The sequence below is a fragment of the Epinephelus moara genome, chromosome 1 (genome assembly GCF_006386435.1).
Source record: "Epinephelus moara isolate mb chromosome 1, YSFRI_EMoa_1.0, whole genome shotgun sequence".
NCBI lineage: Eukaryota > Metazoa > Chordata > Actinopteri > Perciformes > Serranidae > Epinephelus > Epinephelus moara.
In genome coordinates this window covers 48,399,378-48,412,004 of record NC_065506.1, presented here as the reverse complement: position 1 = coordinate 48,412,004, position 12,627 = coordinate 48,399,378, and the positions used below count along the sequence as shown (strand labels likewise).

The window sequence follows — 12,627 nt, the reverse complement described above, 5'->3', positions numbered from 1 at the left end:
AGTCTTCAGACATGTTGGGCTGTCCTTTGCTAAAAGACCGTAGTGCAAATTATCTTTTAGCTCTGTGGTTACGTTGTCTCCCCCTGCGGTGCACGTGTCACGTGACGTAAGCACGGGTGAGCAAAGCTCATGCTTTCGGTGGTCTCGCGTGGTCTCATATGACGTTTTTCCAAACAACTTTTTATGTCGGGGCTGCAGCACACTTGGATCACTACGGATGAGCAGTATGGAGATACTCTGTGGATTCAATTTTGTGTTCTTGGACGTTAGTCTGGGGCGCCGTCCGCCATTAGGTGTGCTGGCGCTCCCCCCGCCGATCTCCGCCAGGGATGTGAGGACTCTAAAACTTCACCAGGGCCTCCGTCGGCATATGGGTGAGTAGATAATGGCTGAATTTTCATTTTTGGGTGCACTATCCCTTTAATGAACAGACAGCTCAGTGTGTATACACACATGTATGTCTAAAACAGATTTTGTGTGTGTGTGTGTGTGTGTGTGTGTGTGTGTGTGTGTGTGTGTTACCTGCTCTCTGGTTATCATGTTGCATTGGAGCTGCTTATGGCCTTTGTGCCGTCTGTGTTGGCGTTTGCCTGTTCCTTCACCACAGGATCTGAGGGACCAAACACACACTGTGAGTCAATTTATCTGACAAATAAAACAAATACAGGTTTGTCTCTGTCGCGGTGTCTCAAGTTTGACGGTAACTTAGCTGAAGTGTTTCTACAGTCTGTTCTCAACGTTTAAGGCAGCACTGCTCATGAAAAGAAGTCTTTAGGTCTTTAGGAGGAGACAGCAGATCAACAGTATATGCCACATGGAAGTGACATACATGCAGCTCTGAATCCACAAGAGTCTCAGCTTTCCAGTCAGACCCAATTTATATCATTTAAAGACTGTTTAGAGACGCCAGTGTGCAGAAATAAATAAATACAACAGCTGACATTAACACATGCTGTGTGCAAAAACTCTGCCCAAAACTAGACTAGCAGATCTGTAAAGGGGAGACTCGTGGGTACACACAGAACTCATTTTCATTCAGATACCTTGAGCCCAGAGGTTGAGGGACCCATTTGAAACGGCCATCGCATTTCTTTTCCTTGCCAAAATTTAGCCTACATTTGGAGTGTTATTTAGCCCCTTGCTAAGATGCTAGCATGATATGGTTGGTACCATTGGAATCCTTAGGTAATTTAGTTTCATATGATCACAGTACCATCACTAGCTTTAAAATCAGCTCAGTACAGCTTATGCTTGCGATACTGACAGATGACTCCGGACACGTAACATCTTTTCATACTGAGGAGGTTTCAAAATTCTAGTCACCAGTTAATCCACTAAAATTCACTCAAAACTTACAATTTAACCAATATTAGTTTTCATGGAGGTCTTTCTTACAGTGAGATGATAAACTGGTTACAGCAGTGAGAAAACATCATGTCAGATTCCGTCGTCCTCCCTGCTCCTGATCGCCATGTGAGCGGCGGTTCACTGTGTGTGTGTGGGTGTGTGTATACTAACAGAAGTATGGGTGCTGCATGGCCTCAGCGGCTGTCAGCCTCTGCTGGTGGTCGTAGCGCAGCAGCTTGTCCAGCAGGTCCAGAGCCTCTGGACTCACCAGGTGCTGGTTCTCTGACTGGATGAACTGCTCCCAACGCTTCCTCGTTTGCCTGGACACAAAAACATTGAAGGCTGGATCTTTAGTCTCCCCCTCTGACACTGAGAGGAATTACACAAACAATTTCGAAACATGTGAGGACAAATGCCTGAATGTGAGCTCACTGCATCTCTTTTTGTTTTTCTTGAAGTCTTCCTCTGAATGCTGAGTTCCTTTTTTAACACCAACACTAATGAGGATTATCAGCTGTGCTGCCTGCTGGTGTTCCACCACTGTGGCCTCTCCACCCCTCCTGACCTCGTTAGCTCTGGCTGGTTGATGTTTAACGCATCATTACAAGTAGTCGCCTGTTTAAACTCATCTCATCGTGAATCTTTGGTCTGAACTGAGTCTGTCGGGCCGGGCTCGGTTGTAACTAACACTAGCCCTTTTTAAATAGGAATTGTGCAAATTAGCAGGAAAGCCCAATCAGTCTTTTTTCATTATTGGCAGTATAAAAACAAAATCGGGGAGTGCAGCAAAATGCCGTCTGCCTACTTTTGTTTATACAGAATGCGCCTTTTTCGGGGCAATGGGGGGCGTGAGCAAGTAACAAAACGTGTAGCTTAGCGTGTGACATAAACAGTGACGTGGGAGGGAAGCCGCGGCTGGTCAGTCCTTCTGCGATTCTCTCGTAAGTCGGCCCGTCCTTCACCGTCCCCGTCATCTGACGGTTAATGGCCTCTTCGTTTGCGAGGACAAGGAGGGCGCACAATTCCTTGTCTCCCCAGTTGCTCATCTTTACAGTGTCTGTCAGGTTTGTGTTTCCCTCTTGCTACTAGCTGCTCGCTAATTCCTGCTATCAGCTGTTTCCTGTTTATCCACCGCCAGTGGCTCGCACGTGCGGCGTCTTCAACATCCCCTGTAGTTGCGGAAGGCCGCCTCGTACTGTTTAAACTAAAAGGGTTCCGCCAATATGTCTACCCTACGAGGCGGAAAATTGGTAACCTCGGATCAACTCACCAATCTGGCTCAGTGTGTCTAAACGCTCGCAGCTTGCCGGCAAAACGGCCCGACATTCGCTGAAAATCTGGCAGTGTAAAAGGGGCTTCTGACTTGGGTCAGGTTTGGTCAGGAAAATGCGACCCCAGCCGCGCTCTACTGGGCTTAAAGTTGTCAGACAACCAGCCTGATGAAGTCAGTCAGGAAAAATTATTTGTTCACTAGAACCTGCCACTTGACCACAGAATAAGATGTGAATAAGATTCCAAGTTTCAGCAGATGAACTGCCAGGTTTGAACATCATGATACTCACTGTCCCAGCAGGTCTTTGAAGCGTGTGTCCAGTTCTATGTGATATTTGTGCAGGTAACCGAAGAGCTCATCTGTGCCGAGAACCTTCGCAATGCGGACCAGCTGGAACACAACACACATTTAATACATTTCATTACAATGACAAAGTGCAGTAAGTCAACGCAAAGACATCTCTGTCTCAGTCTGTGCTCAGGAGTCCAGCTTGTGGTGACATTGTAGTTTGAGGAGACGTTTTCTTTGATGAGGGACATGAGTCTGTATCTGAGACGTTAGTTACCTGGTCGTAGTTGTCCTGGCCATGAAAAAACGGCTCCTTCAGAAAGATCATGCTGGCCAACATGCAGCCTAGACTCCACATGTCCAAACTATAGTCATACATCTGAGGGGGAAGAGAGAGTGAATCACACAACAAGAATAATGAAAGAAAACAGAGACTGACACAAATCCTCAGATAAATACCTGATAGTCCACTAGCAGCTCAGGGCCTTTGAAATACCGGGAGGCCACCCTGACGTTGTATTCCTGAGCGGGATGGTAAAATTCTGCCAAACCCCAATCTATAAGACGCAGCTGTGACACACAGAGAGAATATACTCATTGATCTGGTTTATATTTCAGGGTAGACTTGGAATAACCCCTAGGAAATATGTGACAATCAAACACCTGAAAGAAATGGTGAAAATTAGGATATTTTCCCTAAACAAAAAAAATCATTTGTTAGTCCCTCCTTTAAGTGGGACTAATTTAGTAGCGACAGAGTTTGCAGTACCTTTCTCATCTGGTGGTCGATCATCACGTTGTGGGGCTTCACGTCCCGGTGCATGATCCCCATACTGTGACAGTAGTCCAGAGCCTGAAAGAACACACAGAGACACAGACTCAACACTGCAGCCAGTTTATAACCACAGTCTGTTCTGTTCCGGTGCCTCTTCCTCCCAGAGTGTTTCACTGGTCCAGCTTTCTCTTCTCAGTTTCTGCACAGTCGGCCTGAACTGATATTTTGGTACCAAGTTGACGCCAAATTTCTGAAAACATGATGGTACTCGTTTTTCTCCAGAACTGTAGGAACCAGTGATAAAACTTTTCTTATGTGACAAGGCAGCATAAACGCCTTCAAGTCCTCTAGTCTGCCGTTAAATGTCAAAGGAATAAGAAGAACAGCAGCACGTGTACGACAGTGACAAGTGCAGCTGCAGCAACAGCGCTGCCTCAACTCATCGATAATAACATCGTTTTTTTTTCGTGAGACAAAAATGTTTTGTTAATTCTTTGTGATGGGAGCGCTGCATATTTACACTCTGCTACAAACAGCAGCGTGGCGAGGCGCTGAGGCGTCTGCACATCTGACATTTTTTTCTGGTCGTAGAGAGCCGAGAAACATTCAGCTTTAGGTAAACGCCTGTGCTCGATACTGTCACTTTTTACTAGAGGTGGGAATCACCAGAGGATCCATGGTACGATATTATCATGTGATTTTAAGAGTATTGTGATGAAATATATTTAACTGTAAATTATGTCCCCAAAGTAAAACTTGATCAACATCTGTTTCATCTAGTAAGACAAAGTTTTCAGTCTGTTGACGTCACTTCAGCCATTTTTTTATTTCAGCAGTAAACTGTATCTAATGGACGGAAAAAGCAACTGATAAAGTTTAATTTGTATTTGTAATATTGATCATTTATATAATTAAAAAAATGATACTTGGCACTGTGTGAAGATACAACATTGCCACACAAAAATACCGCAATACAATACCCCTACTTTGTACCCAGCCATCCAATCACAGTGGAGGAGGGGCGGGACAAACAGCCGACCACAAAGACCAACCGTCACATCTTAGACGTACGAGCTGAACCACAACAGTGGAGGAGAAATCTGTGTAAATACTGTAGGATATATATTAATATGGTTCCCACCGGTACTTTGCATTCGAGCTGGACTGTCAGGGATTGATAATAAAATTTAAATTAAATTAAATTTGAGTGTATTTTAATAAAGGAGTGTGTGTAAGTGTCTGGGGTTTATTGTTTGTTCTTTTATCATGGTCTTCATCAAATGAAGTGGAATTTCACTTGTATTGATACTGACTACTATATTTCTGGGATTGTGACATGCCTGGTCTGGACCAACTCACAGATTATTATTTTCATTCTTGATTAATCCCTCGATTGTTTTTTTGGATTTGATTAATTATATATATTCTTTAAAAACCTCAGCCCAGAAGTAAAACATATTCAATTTGCGGCAAATTATCACATTTCAGAAGCTGCAAGGTTTTTGCTTGATAAATTATTTAAAATGGATCAGAGTTGTTGTTGATTGATTTTATTCCATTGACAGATTGTTTAAGAGCTGATCTGGTTTGAACAAACCTCTCATCTCCTGACTCTCTACAGTTTTTTCTCTCAGCAGCACATTACACTCCTGTCAATCACTGAAGATAACTCCTAACAACCTACAAATATAGTGCGGCACCATGTTTGTATTTAAAAGTGGTGATAAAATAAAAGCTGACATTAGATTAGTGGTGACGTGAACCAGATGTTTGTGTGTTTACCTTGAGCAGCTCATACATGTAGTAGCGGATATCATAGTCTGTCAGCTTCTGGTAAAGCTCCTGCAGAACAACATGAAGAAATCATTAATAACATGAAGCCAGCAGCTCAGCCGGCTTCTGCACATGTACAACATCAACTGCAGGGTTATAATGCGTGTTATTAATAATGGACAACAATGATAGTTGTGCATGTATGATGTCGGCCAAACTTAAGTACCTTAAAATCTGTGTTATTGATGCACTCAAAGACAAGCGCTGGTGTTCTGGACTGCAAAGAGAGGACAACACAAGGCTCAACTGAGGAGAGCAGCAGGTAGGTGGAGATTATCACACACACACACACACACACACACACACACTCACACACACTCACACACAGCTACACGCATGGCTGGATTATCGCTGCTGGCGTGCCGACATGCAGCAAAGTGACGGCAGGACTCAAACTCACCACCGGGTCTTTGACCGTGTCCACCAGGCGGATGATGTTGGTTCCTCCACGCAAGTTTTCAAGAATTTTGATTTCCCGTTTGATCTTCTTCTTCTTGACGGGCTGCAGAAGAAAAAGACGTGAATTCAATGTGACTGTAAAAAGAAATATTCTGAACACAGTCAAAGTCAACAAGAGTTTGATGGACAGCTGTAACTTCTTTACAACAGAAGTCATCAGCTGACAGTGGGAGCACAAAACTGAGTTTAACAGCAGAGGTAACACATCCAGTTTTACCAGCTTTGGGAGAAAATATATGTCGAGTCACTGCTGAACTGCAGAGAGCAAAGAAAAGCTCATGTGTTAAAGAAACAACACAGCAGGAGTAGAATCAGACTCACCTTGAGGATTTTCACCACCACCTTCTCATTGTTGGTCACATTTATGGCCTCAAATACTTCACTGTACTTCCCTCGCCCCAGTTTACGCACCAGCTGATAGTTGTCTTGATTGCTGAGTGAGAGTGGAAACATTCATTAGTAATCATACTAAAGAAATCAGCGTCACTGATCGAAAACTGCCAATTACTTCTTCAATGGATCTATTAGATGTTTCTTTGGCCAAATGTCAGACGATCAAAGGATCTCTTCAGAGGGCTTGTTTCATCTGACCAACGCGGAAAAGTATTAAATGTACAATAATATGAAACAGAGAAAAACAGTAAATAAGTTAAGTTGAGTTAATAAATTACTTTAATGATTCATCAAATTATCACTGATTTATGTTCTATCAATAAAACGTGAGTTTATGAACATGTTTTTACTTCAGCATTAGCCACGTGACACTGCAACCTACTGGAAAAGGAAATTATGGTTCATTATATGATCTCTTACAGCTAGGACTGGGCAATAAATCAATATATCAATATCATGATATGAGACTAAATATCGTCTTAGATTTTAGATATGGTAATATCATAGGTATATAATAAGTGTTGTGAAACACTGCAACGTGTAACCGTACCTCCAGTTTGGCACATGTGCATCATAGTCCCAGTACTCTCTGTTCTTCTGTGTGTTGACATCGGTGTACACCCGAGCCTTGCTGCTGGCCGGCGTGGATCCGGGCATCGCTAGCTTTGCGGCTCCGTGTCGAGGACCTTCCCCTCCCTCTGAATACTTCTTGGCTCGATACTGGAAGGCAGCGCAGCGACTCTCCAGAATACGTGGCTCTAAGAAGATCCCCGGGCTGCGCTTACCATCGGCTTTGGCTGCTTGCGCCCTCTGAAGAAAGGCGTCAGGCCGGTCTGACGTGACTTTGGTGCAGACTGATAGAGCTACGAGGACCGAGTGTGTGAAGCCCCTGAGCAGGATGTTAGGCAGGATGGGATGGAGACCCGCCAGCTGCAGGAGGAGCAGGGAGAAGGAGAAGATGCTGAGACAGAGGACTGACTGTAGGTAACAAGTAGGCTCTGATGTGGGAGTTAAAGAGAAACTTGAGAGGTAATATTTCAGCAAATCATTTGATCTATGTACATTTTCCTGTCATTGTATTGAGTTTACTCTTATTTATGGAAAAAAAAATTATAAAATCCTCAAATTTGTGAAGCTGCAGGACAAAAAAAAGCATTTTTGCTTATCTTAGATTTTTTGGAGTTAGGTTGTATGAGATGCTTATCAATAGTCAGCTTAGCTTCTGTGTTGGAAGCCTGTCTGCTTCTCCAAACTTGGTGCGTGCTGACCAACAGCTATTGTGTGTAAAATACTGACTATGGATACGTACCTCATATAAAACCACTTCAAAAGAACCACACTATCACTTTAATGTATTCATCGATTATCAAATAGCTGCTAATTAATTTCCAGTCAACTGACTAATCAATTAATCAAGTAGTCATTGCAGCTCTGTTTGTTTGATTCTCTGCTGTCACACCATTTTAACCCCCCCAAAAATGGGCTACAGAGTAACAGCCTCAACAGCCTGTTTTGGTGAACCTAGCAGCCACATGCATACTTTACCAGCAGGAAGGTGATTTCACTACCTTTTCTCCGCCCAGACCTCAGACATCAAAGAAAATTGTGCTCAGACATGTTAAACCTGGACTGGATTTACATGGAGACTCTACAGAATGTTTTAAACACAGTTTCAGATTTAAGAAATGGATATCCGATATCAAATACAGAAAAAGGGAGATTTTTGCTTTGCTTTTTCTCCATTAGGCCCACATTAGACCAGATCAACCTGAAAAACCACTGCACTTAAACCTGTCAGACCTAAACCAGATAAACATGTAGCCTTTAAAACCCCCTTTGTCACACACACAAGGTCATGTCAAATTTTGTTATCACTGTGAGAGCACAGCACCCTACAAATACAGAGCATTTTATCATAATCCAGATTAGATGGCAGAAAAAAAGAGCAATTTTACAACATTTTCTTCATCCACATCACAGCAAACCAGGTGGAGACCAAAAATCACTGTACTGAGATCTGTCAAACCTGCAACACATTAACAGATATATACTAAAGACTGTTTAATACACAGTTTCAGGTTTGTGATTCAGCTTTTATTCTATTTTCCATATGAGAAAACAGTAAGATATCCATCTACAACCAAAATAAACCCAAAAACTGCTGTACTATAGATTTGTCGAGCCTGAATCAGATTAACACAGAAGCATATACCAAGGTTCACATCTACGATACATTTATTCTATTTGTTAAAAAGACAGAAGGACAATGTCAACATTTTTTTCTTGTCAAACGTGGACAAGGTTTATACTTCACAGAGGAGAAAATCTCCTTCTCAGATTTGTGATAACTTGATTTAACGGCCACTTCACCACATTTTCTCCATCCACATCACGGCAACTCAGGTGTCGACCAAATCCCACTGTGATTAGACTTGTCAAACCTCAACCACATTAAAATAAATACATAAAAGACTGTTAAAAATCCAGCATCAGGTCTGTGATCATTTTATAATATCTTCTATTTGAGAAAACAAGGGAAAGGGCAGCAAATCAGGTGTAGACAAAATACCACTGTAGAAAAGACCACATTGAAATAAATACACTAATTACAGGGCATTTTGTAGCATTTTCTCCACCCAGATCACAACAAACATGAGGAGACCCAACACCACTGTGCTAGAGTTGTTTCACTTGAACTAGACTTACATAAATACTCTAGACTGTATAAAACCCGGTTTCAAATTTGTGATACTTTTATTATATTTTCTTTTTGGGATAAACAGGGGAAAAGGTCTGTCTCCAACCAAAGAAAAAATCCCAAACCAACTGTATGTATATTTATCAAACCTGCACTTCACCCAGGTTCAGATGTGATGCATTTACATGGTTCACAATTAGAGTCCACAGTTTTCAGGCAATTTCACAGCATTTTCTCCACGCAGATCACAACAGACCAGGTGCAGACCAAACACCACTGTGTTAAGACATATCAAACCTGGATCACATTAACATAAATGCACTAAAGACCGTTAAAAACACAGCTTCACTTTTACGATAATTTAATCTTCTATTTGAGAAAACAGGGGAAACCAGCAAACTCCAATAAAAGCAAAATACCAGATCAACTGTATTTTCATCTTATTAAATCTGGGCGAGGTTAACAATTAGAGTCCACAGTGTTTAAAGGCTTATTTCCAGGCCATTTCACTGCATTTTCTCCATCTTGCACACAGCACACAGGCATAGACCAGATACCAATGCATTAAGGTTGAGGTTTACATATAATGGCTGTTAAATAACCCAGTTTCAGAATAGTAAAACCTTTAATCTCTCTGTAAAATCAGACCAGATTTTGCTTTTACTGCATTTTCTCAGTCTGGACCACACCAGATCAGGCCTAATTAAAAAATACAGACTGCATTGAGGTTTAACAAACCTAAACTGGATTAAAATATAGATACTCTCCGGCGTCCTGTCTCATTTTACACCCCTGTCAACTCTGGTTTCCCCAAAAACCACCAACAATTTTAATATAACCCCCAAAACTGTGTGGAGCCCCGTCACGACACGGTCTCCCCGGGGCCTTTTTCATCGGCCACACAGCTACTTATTCCACTTAAATGAGAGACGAATTAAAATGAGTTTTCCTCGTTACCACAGTTATCTTACCATTTCAACCCATCTGTGAGGACGAGCATCATTTCCGATCACCTCATCTGACGCTAACTGGCTAGTTACGGTGACCTAGCTTAGTTAGCACAACATAAAATCACAAAATGTGAACCCTGAATGCAGCAATACACACTCACACACACTGTAATGTGTGTATTTCACACAAGAAACATTTACAGATAAAAAACAATTTATCAGTTTCGATATTAGTGAAAATGTGTAATCAATAACGGGGGGCTAAAGTTAGCCTGCTAACCTCGTCGTAGAAATATCCGAGCTCAGAGGAAGTCCGCCCGACATGAACGTTAGCTCGTTAGCACCTCGTTAGCGGAACATTAGCTCTCCGTGCAGCCGATGTAGCACCTCCACGTTTGAAGTTATTGATTATATGTGTAAATATCATCCGTATCGGCGATAAATTAATTTCATCAGATGGGTGGTGGAGGTACATCGAACAGCGGTTCGTTAGCAGAACCAGGATGCTCTTCCCTTTTGCGGTAAACATCACCCGGAAGTGAAGCAAGAGGCTCCGTGACCTTTACAAGTAAAAGTCCCGCATTCAATTATTAAAAAAAAAAAAAAAAAAAAAGTATCGACCTAAAATTTACTTAAAAATGATGTAATTCATAAAAATGACTGAATAAAGTGAAAAAAAGTTCACAGAGCCTCTTTTATTTTTTCATATTGCTTGTTTTATTTCTCCTGTAGACCAAAGATATTCAATTTACTATCAAAGAGAAATTGCAAGCTTTAAAGGAAAGTTCAGTTTTGTTTTTTGTTTGTTTTGAGTTGAGTTGAATGGGGTACTTAGCTATAGACTGTATATTACAGACAGCACATGTCAGGAGAAGCAGGCTGGAGTGCGACACAGTAATGTACTGCTGTGGACGGGGTGGCAACAAAATGTATTTTAGCCACCTAAAAAAAGTCCCACTTGGAAAAACCCAGTATTATGCGTATGCTACATTGAGAGTGTTATCACCGCTTTACCTTTCCGTCAGACAACCTGTTCCAACACGAAAACCACTAACGGCTTCAGTTCCCCATTTATGCTTCCGTCAAAGCCACCAGACTCCATTGACAAAAACAGTCATTTTAACATGCTGAACACAGGAGCTGCTGATCTATCACTGCATCCATCAGTTAGTTATGTTGTGTTACTGTGTGACTTTGGTGACTCTGAATTAAAATTATTAAATGCAAAACTCACACAATAACAAAATCTAACTCTCTGACAGAGGTAGCAGTAGACCAGCAGCTCCTGTGTTCAGCACTGTTAAATCGCTGTTTTTCTCAGTGGAGTCTGGTGGCTTTGATGGGAGCAATTTAACTGCTTAATTTTCCCATTGGAAATCACTGTCTGACATTCAAGTAAAGTACTAAAAATACTCTCAGTATAGAGTGAACTTAAACTGTATTGATTTTTTGGGGGTGAGTTTTTTCAGATGGCTAAAATAGATTGTGTTGCTGACCCCTCCACAGCAGTACACTGCTTAGCTTCCTTGTCAGACTCCAGCCTGCTTCTCCAAACTGGTGGTGTGACGACTGTATACTACTGTATATAATATAGTCTTTGGATAAGTGCCCTATACAACCCTACTTCAAAAAAACTGAACTGTCCCTTTAAACACCAAAATATATGTTGTTTGTCCTGTAATAATAAAGTGAGTATCTTTTGTCTACAGGTAGTCTAAAACAAGTAATGCAAGTATGAAAACACTGGTTCTGGAACCAAATGATTAATCATTACTCAAGAAAATAATCGCCAGATTAATCGATAATAATACAAATTAATTGAGAGTTGCAGCTTTAATATGATTTATGGGCAGTTTGTTTAATAACTCCATGTTAAAAGTATATATCCTGTTGTTATTATATTTTAATTTGCACTTTACAATGATTTATATTCCAAGTCACAAAACAGTGAGTGATGAAGTCTTTAGTTGTGACATTAAGCAGCGGTTCCTTTACAAGCAACACTACTTTACCATTGTAAATATACTGCGTTACAAGTATAAGTCCTGCATTCAGTTTTTGTACTTAGGTAAAAGTTCAGAAGTTTTAATACATAAATAAATAAAGTGTCAAAATAGATGCTGTTTTTCTGTGATAGTAAATTCAATGACTTGTTTTTAGTCTAAAGGTGAAATTAAATAAGTGATGTGAATATGAAACACTGCCCATGGAGACTTTTTTCACTTTATAAAACAAATAATTCATCAGCGAGTCAAGAAAATAATCTGCTGATTAATCAATAAAAAAAAATAACTGTGAGTTGCAGCCTTCATTTAATTTGTGGGCACTATTTGATATAAGATATCCTGCAGTTGTTAAATATTAATTAGCACTTTATCATTATTTATATTCCAACTCATTAAACAGTGAGTGATAGTCCTCAGTTGTAACATTAACATCTCAAGCAGCGGTAGAGGAAGTATTCCTCTGCGTAAGTAAAAGCACCACACTGTAAAAGTCCTGCATTGAAAATGTGAGTAATGAAGACCTGGGCCAGTTCCAGTATTCACCACTAATAACATTTATTTATCAACCGAGGCAGTGGCATTTAAATTAGTTAATTAATCTGCAC

At 41.0% G+C, this 12,627-nt stretch overlaps 1 protein-coding gene across 1 annotated transcript in view; it reads right to left on the bottom strand.

Annotated features, from left to right (window-relative positions):
* Positions 1 to 10,550, bottom strand: part of LOC126387994 (casein kinase II subunit alpha'-like) — an 11,516-nt gene extending 966 nt beyond the window's left edge. The window contains exons 1-12 of the mRNA XM_050040869.1: positions 10,297 to 10,550; positions 6,919 to 7,298; positions 6,297 to 6,408; positions 5,917 to 6,018; positions 5,683 to 5,733; positions 5,466 to 5,525; positions 3,678 to 3,761; positions 3,368 to 3,478; positions 3,186 to 3,287; positions 2,910 to 3,010; positions 1,519 to 1,667; positions 523 to 610 (exon numbers count right to left, since the gene is read on the bottom strand). Of these exons, the coding sequence (XP_049896826.1) occupies positions 537 to 610; positions 1,519 to 1,667; positions 2,910 to 3,010; positions 3,186 to 3,287; positions 3,368 to 3,478; positions 3,678 to 3,761; positions 5,466 to 5,525; positions 5,683 to 5,733; positions 5,917 to 6,018; positions 6,297 to 6,408; positions 6,919 to 7,025 (1,053 nt within the window). The 5' untranslated portion in view covers positions 7,026 to 7,298; positions 10,297 to 10,550 and the 3' untranslated portion in view covers positions 523 to 536. The remainder of the gene's footprint in view (positions 1 to 522; positions 611 to 1,518; positions 1,668 to 2,909; positions 3,011 to 3,185; positions 3,288 to 3,367; positions 3,479 to 3,677; positions 3,762 to 5,465; positions 5,526 to 5,682; positions 5,734 to 5,916; positions 6,019 to 6,296; positions 6,409 to 6,918; positions 7,299 to 10,296) is intronic.
* Positions 10,551 to 12,627: the final 2,077 nt, after the last annotated feature.